Source organism: Mesoplodon mirus (genome assembly GCF_964341445.2).
Source record: "Mesoplodon mirus genome assembly, chromosome: 4".
Taxonomy (NCBI): Eukaryota; Metazoa; Chordata; class Mammalia; order Artiodactyla; family Ziphiidae; genus Mesoplodon; species Mesoplodon mirus.
Window position 1 is genome coordinate 160206454 of NC_138979.1, and position 24452 is coordinate 160230905.

The window sequence follows — 24452 nt, forward strand, 5'->3', positions numbered from 1 at the left end:
CATATATTTAATGCAAATGCATATTTGTGCCTCTTTTAGTGTGGAAAACCTATAAATTGCCTTTTGAAATATATAGCCCCGTTAAAATATGTACTATCCTTTATGTAAGAATAAACATAGTGACCATGTAACTCTTGGCTTCGGATAGAGGTGGGAAGTCTGGGTCACTATAAGCTAGCGGACAAAGGCATTATAAGGAAGTACGGTACCATTAAAAAAAAAAAGCCAGGTTTTCTTTTTAAGAGCTTTTTACTTGTAATTTGTTGTACATAATCAATTAGTACAGTGTAAAATCTGAGAAATTTCCAGTGAGGCCACATCAGAGCAAAAAGAAAATACTGAATTTTTTAGCAGCTACTAGCATGAACACAACTGTACAGATTTTTTTCCATCTAAGAAATAAGAAACTCTTCTGAGTAGCAAGTACCTAGCCAAATGAGTTGATTCCAATTAGAGCAGCACAATTCTGATTAGTTAGCATTTCTTAAAAAGTAATTTTCCTTAAATGTAAGGAAAACTTAGGAGTCTCTGTGATTATATTTAATTCCACTTGGAATTTAGACAGTATGACCTTTTATTCAACCCAGCCTGTAGTTGTTGGACTGGATTAAATATTACTACCAGTTGTCAGCTGTGATAAGAGATAAAACAAGAGGCATTCTATTATGAAATTATAAATTTCTATTGCCTCACCTTTAGGCAGGCAAATCCAAAAAAAAAAAAAAGCGCCAGGAAGGTCATAAATGTATTTTATTAAAGTTCAATCACCTTAAGTGATTAAAGATTTTGACATTCTATCCAACAGGTGGTAGTAATAAGCCTAAAATCCACAGAGTGCACAAACATTTTCAAGGTTTTTACCATCCTTAATTCATTAAATAACCCCCATGGAATAGGTTAGCATTATCTATGTAACTAATGAGGAAGCAGAAAAATAAATGACCTATGTCATCTGGCTGAGGACCAGAGACTACTCTATCAGAAATGAGAAGCCTTCTCCTAGTTCAATGCGTGAAGACCATATCAGAAAGACAGGATTCAACTGGCATGGTAGAGCAAAAAGACAGAATCTATTCTGTTTAGCACATAAATTTCTGTTCTGACTTAAAGTTGAGCTATAGCAAAGAAGCAAAAAGCATAAAGACAGTTGAATTAGTGGTAGCAGAAGAATCTGTCAAAGCATTTCTTTGACTACTTCACACATGGAAAGCTTTGAAATTTCTTAGGCCCCAGTCAATTACTTTACATTAGGGTTCTTTCATTAAAACGTATCACAAATGAGAAATGCAGGCAAGAGGAAAGAATATAAAAAATTTGACAAGTAATATCAGGTTAGTCTTACTTTAGGCAATAGTCTTGCTCATACTTGGAGAACACTTGAGTCTGAAGGTTTTGAGCCTCCACCCCAGAAAGTAGGAATTTGGTTTTTCCCTTCCAAACTGGAAGAACATTTTTAGGAAGAATTTTTGTCTTGTAGAATTTAACAGTATCACCCAAAGGCTGTATCTTTAAGGGTGGTTCATTTTCTCTGACCCTTTGTTACTCAAAGTAAAGTACTAGGAGTCCTAAGAAATGTTCTGTTCTTATACATTATACTGATTAAGTTCAGCATTAATTTGATTTCAAAGCTAAGAACAGTGGTTAAAACTTGTTTACAGAAATGCATTTTGGAAGAGAAAAATATTGTAAAACATGTAGTGAATGTTTCTTCAGTTTCTTATTCAGCCAGTGAGGAAAGGGCATTGCCTTTCTTTTTCCCATTAATCACTTCTCAATAAACATGAGATCCTGTTAAGCATCAAAAAAATAAATAAATAAATAAAAAGTCTTACTCACTTTCATGGTTGGAATACCCCTTGATTTCTGGGCCTGATACAACTTTTGAAATAGTTTTCTAAAAAAATCCTGTTGGCATCTGAATTAATGACTGAAGCATTAATTGATTGCTGAAGCAAACCCTGAAATTTAACGCTTGGCACACACCACAAAAAGTTGATTTATCCAATGCATACTGAGGTATCCTTGGGAAGTGGTTTTAAGAAGCAAGAACAGTGACAATGATAGAATTAGTGGTCATGAGTCACTAGGACAAAGTGGCATTCAGCAGAAAAGACAGAAGCAGTTGTCACATCTGTGGGATAAGTAGAGATGGATTATATCTTGTGTGGTGTGGGATAAATGAGAGGCTCAGCAGAGCTTTGCAGAGAGGCCTCACCCACTGGCATTTATGTGGGGTTGTGTTTGACGATCAACCAAAGGGTGAATTATTTTTGACCTATTTCCCCATACAAGAAATCCTTTTCCTTGGAAGATCGTCTTTACACACACTAATGTTCCCTTCCTTCAAGTTATCAGAAAAGGGGAGAATTTTTAGAAATCAGGTCTAAGCTCTTATTCCAGAGAAGCATTTCACAGTTAGAACAGTGACCTCAAAAATAAAATTATGAAGAGCAAGTGAAAATCTGGTTTCAGAATTACACTAGGAGTCTCCCTATTAGCTACTTAACAGGGGATAATGGTCCTGTGAAAGATTTTAGTTACATAGTATTCCAATCCCAGGGATCTGATCTGAGCAAAGTTGGTGGTTGGAGTTGGTCAAGAATAAAGGGCAATTACTCAGGATGGACTGAGTCCAGAACAAACTTGTTTCTAACGGCCCATGGTAGGCATGACTACAGCAGGTGAGGAAAGAGAAGCATCTTCTTCTTTCCACTGTGAAGTGACAGTTTTTAGCTGAGTGTAGAACTGGATGCCCTAAAGAGAACAAAGAAAGAAAAAAAAAAGAGAGAAAGAGAGAGTTATCATATATGCCCGGGGGTTTCATGATTCCTCTTTTAATCACTTTTGAAGGAGGTGCTATGAAATGCTATTCACGTTCCTACTGGAGGAATAGGTGCAACCAAAATTAAATATATTGCTCATGAGATAATCTATGTAAAACATTTAGCATATTACCTGGCACATCTAAATGGAAAAATTGAACAAGGTAAACTGTTAAACTTGTATTTATTTTATAAGAATAGGCTTGAGGGCCTCCCTGGTGGCGCAGTGGTTGAGTCCGCCTGCCGATGCAGGGGATACGGGTTCGTGCCCCGGTCTGGGAGGATCCCATATGCCGCGGAGCGGCTGGGCCCGTGAGCCATGGCCGCTGGGCCTGCGCGTCCGCAGCCTGTGCTCCGCAACGGGAGAGGCCACAACAGTGAGAGGCCCGCATACCGCAAAAAGAAAAAAAAAAAAAAAAGAATAGGCTTGAGTAAAAGAGAATAGACTGCAGATCTAACACATAAAATTACTAGCAAGCTAGAAGGATATTGTTAGAAAAAAACACACCAGCTTGATTAAAATACTCTTCTAGAATTATTAGACAAATCTGGGCAATGTTAATATAGTGAAAACAACTTTAGAGATTATTACATACTTTCAATATAAGATACAACTGAAGTTTACATTTTATTATGTAAGAATGATACTTTTATGTCTTCTTTCCAGAATGCAAAATAGCAATTTAAGTACCTAAGGATTTAAGACTTCAAACTGTATATAAGGTCAGTCTTTTACTCTAAGAAGCCTCACTCACCAGAGTAACTTACAGTAATTAAACAAAGACATAGGAGGAAAAAAACTCCCAAACTGACAAACTATTTTAAGCAAGAGTTTTACTCTGCTTCCCTTGAAAGAAATTTTTAATAATATCAAACTAGTCAATTTTACAAAAGCTGTGACTAATGCACAAACTGGATAATCCACCTCCAAACAAACAGTGTTTCTTAACCAGCTGGCTACACTGTCATAGCCTGCTGGGTAATTCCACTGTTAATTTATTATTAACCTATAAAAGGGAGACCTGTATAGAAAACAAGTAATTTTTTACTGAAGGTCCCAAAATGGCTGTATTTCTGTGGGACTACAAAGAACTTTCACTAGCCCATTTGTCCAACACGTATTTGGGTACTTGCTCTGTGCCACGTTCTGCAGGTAAGTAAATAATAATTACAGTGTGATGAGGTCTTCTTAACATGGCTTAAATAGTCCTACTACATGACTTGCCTCTGCCTACCTCTCTAACCTCATCTCTTGCCACTATCTTCCTTACTCACTCACTGTGCTCCAGCCCATTTCTGCTGTTTGGACATGCCATGCCTGTTCTTGCTTTAGGATATGTGCACCAGTTGAAGGATGTGATAATAGTGGTAGTTTGGTTCCAGATCTGCTCTATTTATTTATTTTTTGTTTGGTGCTGCATTTCTAGCATTTTCATTATAGAACAGTGTTTAATATACAGAATGTGCTCAATAAAATGTTCAGTAAATGAGTAACTATTTCAGGAGCAAGGTGTGCAGTGAGAGCACATGAGGACATACCCAACTCAACACTGAAGGGGATGGTGGTGGTCAGGGGTGATTTTCTGGAGAAGTCCACACTTTAAACTGGGGGTTAATGGTCAGATGAAAAGGGGGGAGAAAGGGGGGATACAGGAAGAGAGGGTCACAGGCAGGGGAGAGGACATATACAAAGGCTTGGATTTACTCATGCTCTTTCCCAAAAACTCTGTTGCCTTGAGTTATTCAGGAATTGGCAAAGTTTTGTTAACTTTTATATCTTTTCTAGAGAAACTACTGACAAGCAGTGCTGAACAACATATCACCTCACAGAAGCTGCTGGAAGGCCCTTCCTTGCAGATTCCTTGTTCCCGAATATGTTCAAGAAAGTTTCTTAGAGGAAAAATATTTTTTTTAAACGTAAAGTCACCTGTTTGCCATAGAAATTGGTGTCTCCCCTGAAGGAAGCTCGAGAGCCAGTGAATGAGAACATTGGCAAAGGCACTGGAATGGGCACATTCACCCCGACCTAAAGCAGAACAAATCCACATCAAATACTAAGAAAAACACTCAAACAAAGGAACTTTCCATTTAGAAGCCCAAATGCTTGGCATCAGAGAGACCACTTTTAACTACCCACCTTCCACCCGATCCTGCATCCCATGAGCTTTTATTCCTGAGGAAGAAATGGGGCACTGAGGGAGATCAGAGGGGCAGTGACTGATCGCTGTTTACCTTCTCCCCTTACATAGGAAACAGTAAATGGCTACAAGAATATCCTAAGAATTCTGTTCACAAACCTGTCCGACATCTACCAGGTGGGAATATTTCCGAGCAGTGGCTCCATTGGTGGTGAAGATGGCAGTTCCATTCCCATATGGGTTGTCATTTACGATCTTGATGGCTTCATCCAAAGTGTCTGTTTCCAGAACTACAAGGACTGGGCCAAAAATCTCCTCTTTGTAACAGGTCATATTTGGCTGCCAGGAGTGATGGTAGCAGAAAAGAAGTCAGTATTTTTTGCTTATTTGGTACTTTATTACCCACTTGCTTAATGAACAGCTTTTATGTTAGTAATAATCTCTTTTCATTTTAAATCACCTATAAAAAAAAGTCCTTTCTTGCTGTGTTCCATCTTCCAAGCTACCAATCATAAATAACTTGAAATTCTATTACTATAACTATATAACTACACTCCTTTTCTTTAAGCACTGTATTTTTAGGTCTCATGACCCATCACTAGCTTCCTGTTTTATGCCTGTATTACTTGTTTATCCAATTGTTATCTTACTGAAAACCTACTTGAAAATTCATTTTTTAAATAAATCAAATATATATTAAAAACACCACAGGAGAATTTTTCTACTTAAAGAAATCCTGTGCTAAGTTTTCTGCAACATAAACAATCTATTCTCATTTGTTCCTTTGCCTCTCAAATGAGTCTGTACATTTTTATTTTGGTATCAGGTCACATTAAACATTGAAAACATCTTTTACCACTGCAGCTTGTCAGCTGTGTTTGTTGCTGATAAGTGGATTTTTCCTCAATGACTCTGTGGCAAGAAATCTCATAATTTCTACTACACTTAGATTCAGCTCTTGACTATTCAGGACTATAATAGGATTAGTGGGGATATCTGAATTTCAAAAAAACTCCTCAATATAGTCATCGAGGAGTCATTGCCATTTTAGCTGAGCAACTTTCAGTTTTGATAAATAAAAACTGACACCAATTCTTTTTCTTTTGTCACTTTCTGGTGAAGATGTAGGTATTCAATAACTATTGGGGGCTGATATATTGATGGAGACACTGCAGTAGCTATAAGCTAGGCAGTAAGAAGGAGAGGGAAGAAGAAATTAACGTTAAACAAGTAAGAATTATAATGTAAGATAGGAACTGGCAAAATAATGGCCCGTGAGCTGGAGTGGCTTGCTGCCAGTTTTTGTACAGCCCACAAGCAAAGAATGGTTTCTACAATTTTTAAATGGTTGAAAAAAATCAATCATGACACCTAAAACTGTATGAAATTCAAATTCCATTGTCCATAAATAAAGTTTTATTGGAATACCACCACACCATGTTAATGGCTGAGTTGAGTAGTTGTGTCCATAAATAAAGTTTTATTGGAATACAACCACACCATGTTAATGGCTGAGTTGAGTAGTTGTGACAGAGACTATTTATCCCTGCAAAGCCAAAAAAATTTACTCTTTAGCTTTTAATGGAAACTTATCCAACCATTGGTATAGTGGAAAGAGGTTGGAAGTCAGGAGGGGAGACTCATTCAGACTTGAGATAAAATAACTGAGTAATTCTGGCAAGAGATGAGGTCTCTAGTCATTAAATGTCTTCATTTATATATTAGAGGAATGAGGTGCCTTTAACTAATTTCGCAAAATTATATATTTGCAAAATAAATAATCCAGAGTTGTTCACCTTGACATTTGAGATGATGGTTGGCCCAACAAAGTTCCCATTTTCATAACCTTTGACTTTAATATTTCGCCCGTCAAGAAGGATGGAAGCTCCTTCCTTTGTTCCACTACCAATCAGATTGCAGACTCGCTCTTTTGCCTGGGGGGTGATCAGAGGGCCAAGATCAGCTCCAGGCTGGTCTCCTGTAGAACAACACAGAAGTATTTAAGGTCTTCATTAACATAAATTATGCGTGCTAAATAAAGATGAATCCAAATGACAAGTAGTACAGTACAAAGAGAGACAATGGTAAGAATAAACATGATTGCTCCCACTGGACAAGGCCAATGCAAAAATCAAGAGCTTAGTGCCACAGATGCAAAGTCTAAAGAAGCCAGGCAGATAACTGGTTACCTGCATTGACTCTCAGCTTTTTGGCACGCTCTACCAGCTCTGGCAGCCACTTCTTAGCTTCTCCCACAAGGATCGCTGTTGAGAGAGCCATGCAGCGCTGACCAGCGGCTCCAAATGCTGCCCCAACGAGCTGGTTCAGAGTATTTTCCTTATTGGCATCTGGCATGACTACCCCATGGTTTTTGGCTCCCTAAGGAAATACAGAAAGTACATGAATCTTCCTTGGCAAAATACAATTTGGCTAAGAAATTAAAGAACCTGAGATTTCAGATGAGAATTTAAGGAAAGGACTCAAGAATTTATCCTGTGTTGCTTTGAAAATAGATTTATTATCATTTTGATATTGCTGAAGTACTGGTAACACTGAGTAAGTTTCCAGGTTACTTTTGCTTCACTTCCTAGCTGAAAAGCTGATAGGTGTTTATTTAGATCAAAACCATTATCAAATGCCCCCCCCCCCAAAAAAACAAAAAAACACTGCCTCAATCACGTTCGGTCAAATTGACAGGCTAAACACTGCATCCAGGAGCCAAGGAGAACTCCCTTCTCTTTCCTAAGTTAGCTAGGAAAGAATTTGTTGTTTGTCAGAGGTTCCAGTTATATGAAGAGCAATGTAAACATAGAGCTGCCAGTAGCCAGGTGAAAGGCAAAATAGGAGGTAGGCCTCCTGATACACAATTTCCGGAAAGAAATTCCCCCAATTGGCTTGCTTCTAGATACACAGCCTCATAAACTTCTATGTAGGACTGACATATGGTCATTTCCACATGTTTCCAGATACAGCTATAGTTGAGTACATAAATAGATACCTTGTCTGCTACTTAACTGTATCCCATTACACATAGTATAATGTTAGACACAGAATACATTCAAGAAATATGTAGTGAACTGGGAGGGGCATAAATCAAATTGGCCAAAACACATCCAGCCATGAAAAGAAACAAATGGGCATATCATGAACAGTCTCCAAGCCTGTACATAGATGGCTATCCTTTTTGCAACATTAGTAGAAGGGTAAGAAAGTAGCAACTGGACATTATATTTAGTATCAAAGAATTGCCAAGTATTTGGCGAGGAGCTAGTCACTAAGGAACAGCAAAACTATGCAGCCAAGTAAACCACACTCATATACCATACAGGGATATCTGGCTCTTTCCAGAGCCTTAAATAGTCTGGGCTCTTAGGGAAAATCATATCTTTGACATTAGTAGTTAGGATATGCCTTAAAGGCAGGAAGGATAGGGTCTAGCTGGAAGAATGGTATGAAGGAAGAAACAGGGCCAGAAGCAGAATTTGGCAGTTAATGCTGAAGCCCAAAGAATATGAATATCATTCTTAAGGAGAAATGTGACTTTATCACCAAGATTACCTGGTTAAGTTAAAAGGTAATTAAAGTGACAGAGAATAAAACTCATCACACTGTTCGTGGTTAAAGGGAAGACAACCAGGATGAATTGTGAATAAAGAAACACTGACATTAGAGTGGGATGAGTGGCCCCTCTGCTGAGGGGCTTTTTCTAGGTAATTTTAATACATATAACAGAATTTGGGGGGAAAAGGAGTAAGAAGTTACCATATTGGCTTGAACTCTCTTGCCATGTCTTGACCCTCTCTCAAAGATGTACTCTCCGGCCTGGTTGGATCCCACAAAGCTGATTGCTTTGATATCAGGATGATCGCAAATAAAGTTTACAGCTTTAAGAAGAAAATAAATGATTACCACAAAGGAAAAAAGGGCTGTGGGATTCTCAGCAAAGTAACTTTTCCCCATTCTCACTGTTATGAATGAGAAGTTTTCATACTTTTGTTTTTCTACCCTGGATTCCCATTTTGGAGTTCTGTCCTTGTTCTCTTAAATTCTTTATTTTTTATTTTTTTGGCCATGCTCCACCGCTAGTGGGATTTTAGTTCCCTAACCACGGATCTAACCTGCGCCCCCTGCAGTGGAAGCGAGGAGTCTTAACCACTGGACCGCCAGGGAAGTTCCTCTCTTAAATTCTTTAAACTACAAATCTTATTTAACCTCTTCTCTTTATTTTTCCCACTTGCTAGTCCAGAATTTCTACTTTAAATCTAACTCTGAAGGCTACAACTCCTGTTTTCCTCCAAAATAATAGCCTTTCAATACTCAACTCTTCCTTTTGTCCTTTACGAATGTGATATTTCCTCAACTGTCACTTATACTGGGACTCTCAGATACTACTGTGCCCTCATGTGAGACTCAATAGAGCATAGTATTTAAAAGTAAAAACTAGGGCCAGCCTTTTTAAGTATACGCATCCCGACTTTGACAGTTTCTAGCAACGTGACTTTGGGCAAATCACTTAATTTCATTATGCCTCAATTTTCTTATCTGTAAAATGGGAAAATAATAGTACCTACCTCAAAGGGTTGTTGTAAAAGGGTTGTTGTAAAGACTAAATGAGATAATATATAGAAGGCATTAGGAACAAATATATAGAAGGCATTAGGAACAGTGCTTGAAACACAGAAGCACTTTTTAAGTGTTAGCTATTATTATATGAATCAGAAGGACTTCAGTACCTCTGAAATCTATAAAGTCTGAGTTAAATAACCTTATAAATTCTCTCAATATTGAAATGAAAACTTCTCTTTAATCTCATCTGTATCTTGCCCTAACCATATTTCTTTGTCCTAATGTAGTCTGTAGGGCAAGAAGCACCGCTACTCCCCAGTTAGTTACCTTAGCACAGAGGTGGCAAAACAATCAACAAACATTATCTTCAAACATGGAGGTTACTACTAGTAAATCCCTTCATCCCTAGGTTCTTCATCCTAAAACACCCCATCACTGACTCAACACCTTGATTTTTTGGTATCCAGATTAAGTGCCATGTACAGAGGGGCAGTTACCTTCATGCTGTCCATGGATGACATTCAGTGTTCCGTCAGGGGCACCAGAGTCCTGAAGCAACTTGGCAAGAAGTATTGTTGCTCCAGGGACTCGCTCTGATGGTTTCATTAGGAAGGTATTTCCACATACCATGGCCATGGGAAACATCCAAAGGGGGATCATGGCAGGAAAATTGAACGGAGCAATGCCTGCACACACACCCAGAGGCAGACGGTAGGAATAAAGGTCCATGTCTTTGGTGATGGATGGCATGGTCTCTCCCAGCATGAGGGATGTCACACTGCAGGCATGCTCAACCACCTCTGGAACAGAGAAGAAGCAGTTGGGCCACCAACTCTCCACACTGTGCACTACTTAGTTTTGTCATGCTCTAGTCAGCCCTGAGTGGCAAGACCAACGACAGAGAGAAGAAACACGGACTTGCCATGTGAAGGGGTTGCATAAAGTGAGATTATCTGAATGGGAAAGAGACAGTGCAATGCATATACCATTTGGAAGATCATTTGAGTAAAATAATGAATGAAGTAAACCAATCCCACAGATACCTGAGTACTGTCATTTCCCACAAGTCTTAAAAAAGATATCATGGGATAGCAAAATCTACATAAAGGAAGAAGCAATCCCCCATCTGGGGTCTTTGCCTCTCATTTTCCTTTGCTTCTTCCCAATGTCCCTGAACTCCCCATGAGGAATCCCTGCTTACGAAGGCCTCGAAATACATCTCCTTCGGCATCTGCTAGGGTCTTCCCTTGTTCCAGCGTGATTAACCTGGCAATTTCTTTCTAGAGAGAAAACACACAAATAGAAACCAATGCAAGGATGTGCCTCCTGTTAGTTCTCAGGCAGCCAAAAAAGAATAAAAGTCAGGGAGAAGTACTATGAGGGAGAGAGCCATGATCTATGTCTCTCTGTATTGTACAGTTAGGGAGAGCAGCTAAAAGGGCCTCTATGAGAGTGACAAGTATCCCCTAGGCAACAGTTTGGAAAATTATACCATTCAGATTTCTTACCAAGTTTTCTTTAATGAGTTGTTGATAGCGGAGCAGGACCTGCTGACGGCTTAATATTGAAGTGTCTGCCCATGCGGGAAAAGCACGTTTGCAGGAAGAAACTGCTGCATCCATTTCAGCCTTGGTGGCTTGAGGGACCCGACCAATGACCTCATTGGTGGCCTGGTGGAGAAAGCAGCACATCAGGGACTTCTTTGGTGGTCCACTGGTAAAGAATCTGCCTTAGGGCTTGCCTGGTGGTGCAGTGGTTAAGAATCTGCCTGCCATTGCAGGGGGGACAGGCTCGATCCCTGGTCCGGGAAGATCCCACATGCCGCAGAGCAATGAAGCCCATGCACCACAACCACTGAGCCTGCGCTCTAGAGCCCGTGAGCCACAACTACTGAGCCCACGTGCCACAACTACCGAAGCCTGCACGCCTAGAGCCTGTGCTCCGTGACAAGAGAAACCACTGCAATGAGAAGCCCACGCACATCAACGAAGGGTAGCCCCCGCTCGCTGCAGCTAGAGAAAGCCCGCATGCAGCAACGAAGACTCAATGCAGCCAAAACTAAAGAAATAAAATAAATAAATTGAAAAAAAAAACTGCCTTACAATGCAGGGGACACAGGTTCGATCCCTGGTCAGGGAACTAAGATCCCACATGTGGCAGGGCAACTAGGCCTGTGTACCGCAACTACTGAGCTCGCGCCCCTCAACTAGAGAGCCTGCACCACCACAAACTACAGAGCCCATGTGCTCTGGAACCCACACACCACAATTACAGAGCTCACGTGCCCTGGAGCCTGTGAGCCATAACTAGAGAAAAGCCCGCAGGCTGCAACAAAGATCCCACATGCCTCAACGAAGATCCCGCGTGCTGCAACTAAGACCCGATGTAGCCAAAAATAAATAAAATAAATAAACAAATAATAAATAAATCTTTTTAAAAAAAAAAAAAGCAGCACATCATCTTTTGTCCCTGCCCCACCTTCTTCATTTTTCATATAGTCACAGGGGCAGTGCCATGTGCTTCACAATAGACACCCTGGTCCCTATTTTCCCACCATGTTCCCAGAATTCTAGGCTAGTTAAGTTTAAGTCCCAAAGCAGCTTTGCTTACGGGGTTGTGGATGTCCATCCATTTGTCACTTTTGGATTCAATAAATTTCCCATCAATGAAAAGCTTTACAGTTGGCTGGGGAAAAAAAAAACACACCACAAAACTTTGTATTAGTTAGTTGCTTTATTTCTCTCTTTCACAAAGAGAAAAGGAATTGGGGTTGATAACTGAATTTTCTGCCCTCTAGAAATGTTAGCACTAGGAAAGAGATATACAATATACTTGTCTATAGTGCTTATTAATATGGGGCAGAGCCTCTCAATACTGTGATCTCTCTGTAAATGGGAAATTCCCTGCTAATCACACAGTGGAACTTCACGAGTAAACATAGCTCACCGAGAAGCTTATACTAAAAAAGCAGTAGACTTTGTGTTAACAAAGATTAGCTATTAGGACGTCCTGGCCCAGCTGACTTTCTGTCACATTACCATGAGCATGCATTACCTTTATGATCAAAAGATTTTAAAAGACATTTCTATCTGTGTAGTTTTTCTGAGAAGTAGCTTGTTTTCATTAAATTTTCAAAGTGGTCTGTGGGCCAAAAAAGGTGAAAGATTACTATGTTACAGTATGTGCATGCTTCTATATAAACAGGATTTTGAGCACCAGTCCTTATATATCAGGTTTCGTTACTGCAAATGGCTGATAGACAGTAGGTCTGTAAAAACAACTCTAAAGGTTGTAAAGAAGACAACCTTTCTGGCAGGGTCAAGAAAACCTCTAGAAGCCAAGAAAATGTATCTTTTGACACAGTAATCCTAATTCAGAAGGGAAAGAAGAAAACTACATAAATAAATGTTTGTTTTATAATATTGAAAAACAGAATAAGTCTAAATGTTATCTGGAAAAATTATTAGTTAATTCAGGCTATATCTACTTGATAGAATATTATATAGCCATTAAAAATCATAATCATAAAGACCACTGTGCAATATTGTAAGTGCTTACAACATAGTAGACATAATATGAGATAAGAAAACCAAGATAGAAAATTTCAGATAAACTGATCATAATTATGTAAAGAAGATAAATGGGAATACCCCCAAATTATACTGGATTCCTTCTCAGAAGTCAGCCTTTATTACCAAATAAACTCACCACTGAAGATGAAGAGAAGGAGGATGCTGGGTGCCAACTGGAGTTCACCTTGGAAGAAACCTGGGAGGTAAAAGAATGGTTATTTTGATAAATGAGAGCAGAAATTTATTAAAAATTTAGTGAATGGCTACTATATGCTTAACATTATACTAGTTACTGTGGGTATATGAAAAAGGACTTGGTGTTTGCTTTCAAGGGTCATACAGTCTTTAAAGAGAAAAGTTGTGAGACTATGAGACACAGCAAACTATGAGAGAACAATAAACCATAATGATCATGTGCTCAATTTCCAGGACAGTCCTGGTTAAAAAAATATTTTTTTGTCATTAGACCATATTTTTCTAATTTTTGGCCTGGTACATGTAGTCACCATAAATCTAAAAATAAGAAAACACTTAGGATGGTGTCTAATACAATAGGTGCTGAATATAAGATAGTATATAACCAAGTGTCAAATGTATGTATAATATGCCCACACAAATACTTAAAACATGAATGTTCATGGTAAATTTATCGGTAACAGCCTAAAATTTGGGAACAATGCAAATGTCCACAAGTGGATGGGTGAATAGGGAAACTAGTATGGTATATCCGTATGTTGGAATACTACTCAGCAATAAAAAGGAATCGACTATTGATATATACAACATGGATAACTATAGTAATTATACTGAGTGAAAGAAGTTAAGACTTAAAAAGAGTACATACGGTATGATTCCATTTATATAAAACTAGAAAATGTAAAAGGTAATGTCAGAAAGCAGATGAGTGGTTACCTAGAGATGACGGAGGAGGAAAAGAGGAGGGGGTAAGAAAGAAACGTTTTGGGGCAATTAATATGTTCACTATCTTGACTGTGATGTCTTCACAGGTGTATACAAATATTAAAACATCAAATTATACACTTTAGGGCTTCCCTGGTGGCGCAGTGGTTAAGGATCCACCTGCCAATGCAGAGGACACGAGTTCAATCCCTAGCCCGCGAAGATCCCACATGCCGTGGAGCAACTAAGCCCGTGCACCACAACTACTGAGCCTGCACTCTAGAGCCCACGAGCCACTACTACTGAGCCTGAGTGCCACAACTACTGAAGCCTGCACGCCTAGAGCCCATGCTCCGCAACAAGAGAAGCCACTGCAATGAGAAGCCCACACACTGCAACGAAGAGTAGCCCCCGTTCACCACAACTAGAGAAAGCCCAAGCGCAACAACGAAGACCCAACACAGCCAAAAATAAAAAACAAACAAATAAAAAAAATTATACACTTTAAAATATGTACAGTTTATTTTAGGTCAATTTTATTTCAATAAAGCTGTTTTTTAAAATGCCACATGTGGGCTTCCCTGGTGGCGCAGTGGTTAAGAATCTGCCTGCCAATGCAGAGGACACAGGTTCGAGCCCTGGTCTGGGAAGATCCCACATGCCGCGAAGTAACCAAGCCCGTGTGCCACAACTACTGAGCCTGCACTCTAGAGCCCACAAGCCACAACTACTGAGCGCATGCTCCACAGCTACGGAAGCCCGCACGCCTAGAGCCCCTGCTCCGCAACAAGAGAAGACATTGCAATGAGAAGCCCGCGCACCGCAACAAAAAGTAGGCCCCGCTCGCCACAACTAGAGAAAGCTGGCGCACAGCAACGAAGATCCAATGCAGCCAAAAATAAATTAAAAAAAAAAAAAAGCCACATGTACCTAATAGGAAAAGAATGTGTTATACAGGTAGTAGGATTTAATCAGCAAATGGCAGGGGTCGGGGGAATCAGTTACAATAAAGTCACTCTCTAAAAAAAAATAGTTTGTATATATGCTATGCAAGTTGATTTAAGAAATACTGAAGTCTAATCAAAGTGAGCAAACTAAAATAGTCAAGACTGGGTTGTAAAAGGAAGCTGCAATCTAATAATCTATTACCTTGTCTGAAGAGAAATCATGTTAACCAAAGAGTTTAGGGCTGCATAAAGTACAAGAATTTGTTTGTGTGCCTGCAGCACTGTCCAGAGGAAAGGGTGCTGGTCCTTTGGGCCAGCAGACAGTCCTTCCAAATGCCTGGTCTGCTTCCTCTCCCAGTCCCCACAAAAGCTATTTCAAACCATCAACACTCTGCTGGAGACTACCATGTCTTACTTATAGTCACGTTCCCAATACCCACACAGTACCTGCTACACAGTAGGTGTTCAGTAAATATCTAGTGAACAAAAGAAAGGTCCACTGGGCAGCTTATATTGCCTGACTGTCCCCTACCCCAGACTTGGTTAGCTGTCCTTTTTTGTACTCCATAGCAGCCAATATTTCCCCTAAGAGGTTATCTGTCTGTGTTGTAATGGCCTAGTTACTTGTTTGTTACCCCAAAGACTATAAATTCCACGAGGGCAGGCACTGAATCTTGTTTACCTACCTTACAGAGTTACTGTAATCAAGCTTGTCCAGGTATGAAAAATAGCTAGCAAGTAGTTGGTGCTCATTACATGTTGTTATTACTATAAATACTTATTTGCTCACACTCCTTGCTATTTCAAAACTTAACAATTCTCTTAAAATTTTCAACTCTGTTCCTTTCCTTCTCACTCTTAAGAGCTGATCTTGCAGATGTAAACTATTATATATAGGATGGATAAACAACAAGGTCCTACTGTATAGCACAGGGCACTATATTCAATATCTTGTGATAAACCATAATGGAAAAGAATATTAAAAAAAGAATGTCTATATGTGTATTACTGAGTCACTTTGCTGTACAGCAGAGATTGGTACAACATTATAAATCAACTATATTTCAATTAAAATTTTTTTAATTAAAAAAAAAGAGCTGATCTTATTTTTTCTACTTCAGAGGAAACAGGAACCATCAGATGGGAACTTCCTCAACTTCTCACTAGTAAGCCTACAAAACTGACCAATACCCATCATTTTTTTCCTTTCTTCCTCTTATAGTGGAGAAGGTAGCTACCAAGGTTCACAGGGACAGAGTGACTGGGAGACAGAGGTGCACAATCAATGTCTGTGGACTGACTGAAGAGGTGACTGTCTTGTAATCTAAGGCTAATCTCTGCACCTGTGCTCTGAACTGTTCCTCCTGCCTCGGACACTTCCATCAATGATCCTTTCTTTCCTGTACCTTAAACCTCTCTCCATCCAATAGCCAGAGTTCTCTATACCAATTACCTTCCCATCTTCCACTAACTCTTCAATCAACTCCAAGCTTTATGATTGAATACCAGTGACTTCCTCCATACCATGGACTCTTCCGAGTCCTTCTTGTACTTGACCTCTCAGCAGAGGTGGAGAGTTATTTAATCATGCCCTCTGTCTGAATCCCCTCTCCACTTGTATTCTGTGATGCCCTGGTATCTTTTCTATTTCTTGGGCCACTTTTTCTATGCCTTCTATGCTGGTTCAGTCTCCTATACCTGGCCTCTAATGCTTGAGTTCCTGAACAAGGAGTTCCTGAACTCTCCTTGGGTGATTCCATCAACTCCAGTGGCTTAATTATCTAGATCCTGGTGATGCCCAAATCTGTAATTCCTCACCAGAATCTTCCTCTTCAGGTAATACCTACATAACTGTCTTCACCACATCTCTACTTGGATGTTATTTAGGTACATGTTGAAAAAGCTGACCTCATCTTCCTTCCACCAACTGGCTCTGTTTCCTATAGCCAACCTTTCAGTAAATGGGGCTACTATCCACCCAGCTGCGCAACCAGAAACTTGAATGTCACCCCAACTCCTCCCTCTCTCTCCTCAGTGAATCAAACAAGTCCTAGCAATCTGTCTTCCCAGAAGTCTTTGAAATGCACCCCCTTCTCTCCACCCCTCCTACCCTCACCGAAGTCTATACCATCATTGTCTCTCACCTGGACTTCAACAATGGTTTCCTAACAGGTCTCCCAGCCTCCAATCTTAAACCTTCTGAATCTAGTTTCCACTCCATAGCCAGAGGGTCTTTCTAAAACACAAACCTGGTTAGATCACTCCTTTGTTTAAAACCTACCAATGGCTTTCCATTGTCCTTGGGATAAAGACTCACCTTGATGTTGCTTAGAAGACTCTACATAGTATCTTTACTTCTCTAGTTTCCTAGCTTGTCGCTTTCCTCCTTGCTCTCTCTATGCTCCAGCTGTTCAGAACATGTTTTGTGCTCGCATTGCCCTTGCACATGCTGCTCCCTCTTGCCTGGAATTGTTTCATCCTATTTGCTTGGCTCACGTCTATTCCTTAGCTCCCTATCACTTTGGGTACAGGTACAGGTACAGGTCAGTTCTGTAGGCTTGCTAGCAGGAAGTTGAGGACGTTCTCATCTAATGGTTTTTGTTTCCTCTGAAGTAGAAAAAACAAGATTAACTCCTGTGAGTGAGAGGGGCAGTAGCAGAGTTGGAAGTTTTTAAGTCTCAATCTCAGGTCTAGGCTAAGTACCTGATTATGAAGTTCATAAAACACCTGAATTGTTCTATTTCTCATGTCGCACTAGGGAATAGTAGCTTATTTAATTATTAAGTCTCTCTCCCTTAGATCACTAGATGATTGTGTCCTAAGCCCCTAGCACCATTCCTGGACTACAGTAAGCACTCAGTAATATTCTTCAGAATGAAAGAATGAGTACACACCAAGCAACTGTTGGATATTAATTTTGTTTCATGTAAATTCTCTTACAGGGCAGAAAATGCACGGATCAGCCAACTGGATCATTCTAGGCCACTTAGTTTTTTTTTGTTTTCTTTTTTAAAAATATATTTATTTATTTATTTATTTATTTATTGGCTGTGTTGGGTCTTTGTTGCTGCAGGCAGGCTTTCTCTAGTTGCAGAGAGCGGGGGTTACTCTTCGTTGTGGGTGCGGGGGTTCTCATTGCAGTGCCTTCACTTGTTGTGAAGCACGGGCTCTAGAGCGCTGGCTCAGTAGTTGTGGCGCACCGGCTTAGTTGCTCTGCGGCATGTGGGATTTTCCCGGACCAAGGATCGAACCCGTGTCCCCTGCATTGACAAGCGGATTCTTAACCACTGTGCCACCAGGGAAGCCCTAGGTCACTTAGTTTTATTTTGTTACTGGCACACAGTCTCCCTGCTGTCAAGAGGGCATAAAAGGCACTGCATCTGTTATAATAAAACATTATCATATAGTTTTGAAAGGTTAGATCTCCTTTCTTTTTTTTTTTTTTTTGCGGTACGCGGGCCTCTCACTGCTGTGGCCTCTCCCATTGCGGAGCACAGGCTCCGGACGCGCAGGCTCAGTGGCCATGGCTCACGGGCCCAGCCGCTCCGCGGCATGTGGGATCTTCGCGGACCGGGGCACGAACCCATGTTCTGTGCATCAGCAGGCGGACTCTCAACCACTGCGCCACCAGGGAAGCCCTAGATCTCCTTTCTTTTCTTCATTTTCCAAGGCACACTCATTAGTACTGCTGCTGAAAAAACTATCCTATGTCCAGTCACACCAAACTCCTTGTTCTCTAGATGTTTATTTCATACTTGCTATTTCCTTTACCAGGAACTCTCTTCTCCCCTAGCTAAAGGCCTCCTACTCTTGCAATACTTAAACCCAGATCAACCCCTTTTGGTAGCTTTTCCTGAATTGCACAGGTTGAATTTGGGGCTCTTTCCCTAGGTTCCTGCAGTACTGTGTGCACTCTTACTGTTTAGCACATTACAATAGGGGGGTTTTCAGTGAGTATTTTACTTCTCTCTCCTTTCCAAAGCTTGGGACAGTGCCTGACACAGAAAGAGATGCCAAGATGTAAGTCCTGAATTCTCAGCCACATTAGTTACTAGTTGGGAGACTTTGGATGACCTTTAGCGTCAGGTAACTTACTTCATTATATTCATTAATTCTAATCTTCACAGATATTCTTAAAACTAGGAAGTGGTGGTGCTGGAATAGAACCCAAGTATGATTGTGCAGCCTGTGCTCTTTCCACTGCATCACTGAAGAATGTCATTGAGTCACTTCAAGACCAGTCTTCTTATCTTTAAATGGGGGTCATAATAGCTTGACTGCCAGAATCTAGACTACTCTTTATCAAAGTGTCATGTTACAGTAACTCCTAGTTGACTTAGAATTACTATCTCTGTTCTTTCCAGGTGAACTCAGAAGTTTCTTAAAATGAATCAGAAAATAGTGTCTATTTCCAAAATAAAGTACTTGGGAAGGGAGATTCTTTTCCTTGATGCAAAGGACAGAATAGCTTCTTAAGGCTCTCAATGACTTGTGATGGCAGAGGAGGCAAAGGAAAAGAGTCAATTTCAGTAGAAGATTTTGAGGAGAAGTTGGTGATGGAAACTATAGGATGGAAACTTTGTTTCCCTACTACAAAAACAAAAAACAAAAAAACAAAAAACAAAAAAACAAAAAACAAACAAACCTAGAAAATCAGAACTAGGATCATATCAAGACATATGAGGAAAGCCAGATCATTTGACAAACGCTTCCAACCCATTCTCTACACTGTCCCATTAAATAGCATATTTAAACAGGAATCTTTGCTGACTCTGCTAAGAATCTTAAAAATGCATGGTCTCTGCAGTAGAATTCACTGAAACCCGGTAAATACTAATATTATCTAACAGCCCAGCAATATAGAGGAAGAAGTTCCCAGGCTGGATATAATGAGTAAGAAAAGCAAAATTGTTTCTTGCAGGTTCCAGAATGTTGCCTGTAGTAAATCTTGCCTCATAATCTAAGTCCTTGAAGGCTGTGAACAACGGGGGGTTGCGGGGGCGGTGGTGGTGGGGGGAAGGCTATGAACAGAGTTGTAAATCACAGGCCTCAGGCATGCAGCTTCTGTAGCTCCTATCCTTAGGGTGGCTTCAGAGAGGACCTAATCCCCCCACCCCCCCCCCCACGGGCAGAATTGAGTCAGGCTAGGAGCTGACTTGGAGGTGGGAACTTGGAACTTACACTTCTTGTCTTCCTTGGCTCCCATTTTCTATCACGTGCTTTAGAGATGTTTAGTCCTTTGCGTATGCTTGGAACAAACTGGTAGCATTAACTATGTGTCCTTATTCACGGCCAACATAAACACTGTAACTTTGCTGGGAGAAAGTTAAACTGAAAGTCTTGGGAAGCAAGGGCACAGCCCACAGCCTGTGGAAAATACAAAGAGCCATAGCTGGGGAAAATAGCTCAGCAAATGGCTGCTTTGAGGGAAAACCTAGTGTACACTTCTAGAAGGAGATTCAAAGTTCATTCACTGACCCTCACCCCTCGTGTGCCTCCTCCCTCCGCCTTTACCTCGGACTGTAGACAGTGAAGGGAAGGGTGGGGGAAGGGAACGATCTGGACGCTCCCGGCAGGATGCTAAGAAAGGTGACCAGAAGGGGGATTTTGGGGCATAGAGGTGGCTGGTGCAGAGGTGAAAGGGAAAGACGGTGGGCAGACCGATAGAGGTGAGGGCAAGAGAGTGTCGGCAGGGGCGGGGCAGGGCTGGAGGAGGACAGTGGACCACAGCCAGAAAGAGGGAGTCTCAAGAATAACAGGGAGAGGGGTGATAGTCCAGGGCTGGATCCAACGAAGACGGATACTGAGTAAGGTGTGGGACAGGGCCGCACTGGTCCGATGGGCACAGGAGGGTCAGCCATGAAGGGGTTGGCTCAGAGAGCGGACGGAAAGGACCGAATTTCTAGTTTCGCGACCCCTTGGCGCCACCCTCACTCGCCTGCAGGATCCGGGCCCGCATTGCCGCCGCCGCCGCCACCGCCGCCACCGCCGCCATGGCTCTCGATCGCCTCTTCTCAGGCCCCCGTACCTCTACAGTCTGAGTCTCTCCACAAGCACTACTGCTGCCAGGCCTCTCCCCTCTATCCTGCCGCACCTCCTCATTGGTGGAAAGGACAATTTCCTCTAGCCAATCACTCGCCCTAACTCTTGGTTCCGCCCCTCAGTCCCAGACCTGGGGGTATGCGATTGGTCAGAAGTGATAGAGCTCTCGCCCACTCCCCCCCCACCTCAACAAATTCTGTTGGCGGAGGTAGGGAAGACGCCCCTGACTGGGGTACTCTATATTGAGCACACGGGGAAGACGCCCCCGAACCCAGAACTGCGATTGGTCACAGGCACAACCGCGGCCCCACCCACTGAAGAAAGTAAATAAGATCCTGCAAGAATTTTGCAGTAGCTCCGCCTCACCCACTGCGCGAGGGGGTACGGCTAGCACTGGGGGCGGAGCCATGGAAACATTGCCCTATGGGTCGGGGAAACTAGACCAGGCCGTGTGCTGGGGATAGGGTTTCTCTTTGGGGGCGTGGCTTATGGATCCTTGCTTTCCCGCCGACGGTTGGCCACGTCACGTGACATGGGTTGGAAGATGGCGTCTCCCACAGACGGTAAGAGCCGGTTTAGGGACCCTTCGTCTGCAACCTCCTTCTGTACTCTCCTGGGAACTTCCACTCTCCGTCTGCCCCTCGAACTTACATTTCTTTCGTGGGCTCTCCTTTCCCTTCCACTTCTTTTCCATGGGAGGTGGGTGCATCTTCAGCTCGCCGGTTCTTCACAGCGGCTCTGGAGTTGCCCAATTTCTCTGCAGTGTACCAGGCGGGTGGAGGAGGGCACCCGCTTGGGACCCTTTCTGGGCAAAAGGACGAGAGTCGTCGTGGTCCTCCGCCCTGGTCCGCTTTAGTACGCTAAAGCCCCATTTGGGTGAGGCTGAGGGCCGAGGAGGAGATACTGCTGAGGAAAGGAGTCGCCTTAGTGTAGCTTTCTCCTCCGGGCGCCCCATTGAAGGGTCGATTCTCCTCTCTTTGAGCATCCGGAACGATTCTCTAAAGCGCTTGTTAGGGTTGGTGGCTGACCTCATCCCGGGATTGAACCGCAAGAGAAACGTGATTCTCTCCTGTCTCCTTAGATTGGGACCGTTGCCCTGGCGGCTAAGGAAGAGACTCTCGGTCCCTCGCAATGAGAGTCCCGAGGAAAATGAGAATTGAGCTTTTTAGCGTAGTCATGCACACGTCTCAACCTCTGTAGCTTCTGCTTTATGTGTTGTTTCCTAAGGCTGAGTGAATGAACGATTTCTGCTTATATGTTGTCTAAGAGGCAAGTCATCTCAAATAGCAATTGAGTGGTTTTGGTATACCCACAGGGTTTTGCGCTCCGTTCTGCTTTAGGGTTAGGATCTTGCAGTCATTTCTGAACTCACTTAATTCTTGCTTCGACCACCCCCATCCCTGCGTCCATTTCACTGATAGTTAGTTTTCTGTCAGGCAAAGGCATTTTGTGTTTGGAAGGAATCTTGGAAGTTCGTTTCAGGAATGAGGAAATTGAGGCCAGGAAAGCTATACTGAGATCCTACTATATGAAAGGCGTTATTCTAGGTGCTTTGGGAAAGGAAAAGATTAATCAAACACATAAACACTTTTGCAGTTTCAGGTCTCATTTAAATGTCACCTCCCAGCGAGGCTTTCCCAGAACACAGTATCTGGAGTTGCCCTTCTTCACCATTATTCACTTTCTCTGTACCTTCCTTGACAGAATAGTTATTATGCTAACTTTGCCCTTTTCACACCAGATTGTAAATTCCAAGTCTGTCTTGTTCATAGTTGGATCCCAGGGCTTAACACAGTGCCTGGCAAGCAGTAGGCCTTCAATTCACGTTTATTGAAAGACTGATTAGATATATGCATAAATAATAAATTACTTAGTCTTAAGTTTAACTGAGTCTTAAGTTTTTTGAGCACGGGTACATACTGTATAAGAAGTTATGGGTGTTGGGAGTTAAAAGAGATTATTTTGCCTGGATGCTCTCTTGTTAAAATGTCCCCTTTTTTCCCCCTCAGGAAAAAAAAAGGGCATTTAAAAAGTCAGCCAAGTGAGTGGGGAGTTATTGTTTAATGGGTACAGACTTTCAGTTTGAGAAGGTGAAAAAGTTCTGGTGATGGATGGTGACGATGGTTGCACAACAATGTGAATGTACTTAATGCCACTGAACTGTACACTTAAAACTGATTACAATGTTAAATTTTATGTATAACTTACCACAGTTTTTTAAAAAAACAGCCAAGTGATAGAAGTAGAAGGAATTGCTATTAAAATTTTTAGCTTATTACTAAGTTGTCTTTATATTTTAAAGTTTTGTTCCTTATGTTTGATTTTCCCCTGTCTTCTCTCAATTTCTTTTCCTCTCTTTGGCCAGGAAGAATACTGGAAATGTATTTTTTTCCTTTGGTCTTTTAGCCATATCCACTGTCACTCAATGTGCACTCTAGATTTTTAAAACTTTTCATGCTCATCTTTTACAGAGCTTCACCCTCTCCCTGTAATCTTTTTAATCTGACAAAATCAAGTTGAGCACTTTGAACTTAAATTTAGCTTCTAAATAAGTATCTTAATCCTAAAATATTCCACTGCCTAGCTCTCTCACTGCTATTTTTAGGGTTCCACCTGTTTCTGTCTTTAAGATTTAAAATTATCACCATTAAATTATCTTGCTATGAAAAAAAGTTTAGGTCATTTAGTGTTTCTCTTTTTTTAATATATATTTATTTATTTATTTTGGCTGCACTGGGTCTTAGTTACAGCCTGCAGGATCTTTTAGTTGCAGCGGCATGTGGAATCTAGTTCCCTGGACCAGGGATCGAACCTGGGCCCCCTGCATTGGGAGCACGGAGTCCTACCCACTGGACCACCAGGGAAGTCCCTAGTGTTTCTCTTTTTAATGCTAAAATTGCTGGGACATCTTTGAGAAGGAGAAAATTGAAATCTAAGTAAAGCCATTAATTACTTAATGTATGAGAATAACACTCACAGTAGAGTCTGAGTTATGCCCCAGATTGTGGTATCATAGGGTCACACTTGTTGGTTATTGGATCCTACCCTCAATAAGTTTATTTTGTCATGGTTGAACTTTCCATCAGTAACATTCCTTGGGAATTTGAAAATTGGCATTTTGTGTTTCACACGCTTTTTTTGGTTTGTTTGTTTGGTTGCCATTTTTGGATGCTTTAGTTAAGGCAATTTATTAGAGTTGAGTTCTTTCCCAATTAGAATGCTATTGGAAATTCCCTTAAATATATAGGTTCAGCTAACATCCATCTTCTCATAATGATATAATAAAAAGAAAAGAAAGAAGAATAAAGGAAAAATATTTTTCTCCTCTTGATGAAAACTCTTAGGATTTGCTCTCTTAACTTTCCTGTATATCATACAGCAGTGTTAGCTATAGTCATCATTATACCCCTAGTACTTATTTACCTTATGACTGGAAGTTTGTACCTTTTGACCACTTTCCTCCAA

The 24452-nt window shown here is 41.2% G+C and overlaps 3 protein-coding genes across 11 annotated transcripts in view; 2 read left to right on the plus strand and 1 right to left on the minus strand.

The window, feature by feature from the left end:
• BBOF1 (basal body orientation factor 1) overlaps positions 1-4743 on the plus strand; it is a gene marked incomplete at its 3' end in the record, with an annotated part of 39803 nt that extends 35060 nt beyond the window's left edge. For 2 of the 3 annotated variants that reach the window (XM_082619477.1, XM_082619481.1), the window contains one exon: positions 4609-4743. In XM_082619477.1, the coding sequence (XP_082475603.1) occupies positions 4609-4620 (12 nt within the window). Of the gene's footprint in view, positions 1-3489; positions 3546-4608 lie in introns of all 3 variants that reach the window. The other variant, XM_082619476.1, reaches the window with a different exon arrangement.
• On the minus strand, positions 733-20989 carry ALDH6A1 (aldehyde dehydrogenase 6 family member A1). 2 transcript variants are annotated; one of them, XM_082619482.1, is made up of 12 exons: positions 20884-20989; positions 13235-13294; positions 12137-12211; positions 11035-11196; positions 10728-10806; positions 10024-10326; positions 8723-8844; positions 7150-7339; positions 6757-6938; positions 5120-5299; positions 4750-4848; positions 733-2754 (listed from the first exon to the last, which is right to left on the minus strand). In XM_082619482.1, exons 1-12 carry the CDS (start codon positions 20938-20940, stop codon positions 2650-2652), a joined length of 1614 nt encoding a protein of 537 aa, XP_082475608.1. In that variant the 5' UTR covers positions 20941-20989; the 3' UTR covers positions 733-2649. The 2 variants fall into 2 exon arrangements, with proteins under 2 accessions (XP_082475608.1, XP_082475609.1); XM_082619483.1 differs by lacking the exon at positions 20884-20989 and adding an exon at positions 20127-20297.
• Positions 20990-21361: 372 nt separating this feature from the next.
• Positions 21362-24452, plus strand: part of LIN52 (lin-52 DREAM MuvB core complex component) — a 120217-nt gene continuing 117126 nt past the window's right edge. For 3 of the 6 annotated variants that reach the window (XM_082617955.1, XM_082617957.1, XM_082617954.1), the window contains exon 1: positions 21362-21550. In XM_082617955.1, coding sequence (XP_082474081.1) covers positions 21520-21550 — 31 coding nt within the window. In that variant the 5' untranslated portion in view covers positions 21362-21519. The remainder of the gene's footprint in view (positions 21551-24452) is intronic. The other 3 variants (XR_014293791.1, XM_082617958.1, XM_082617956.1) reach the window with 2 other exon arrangements.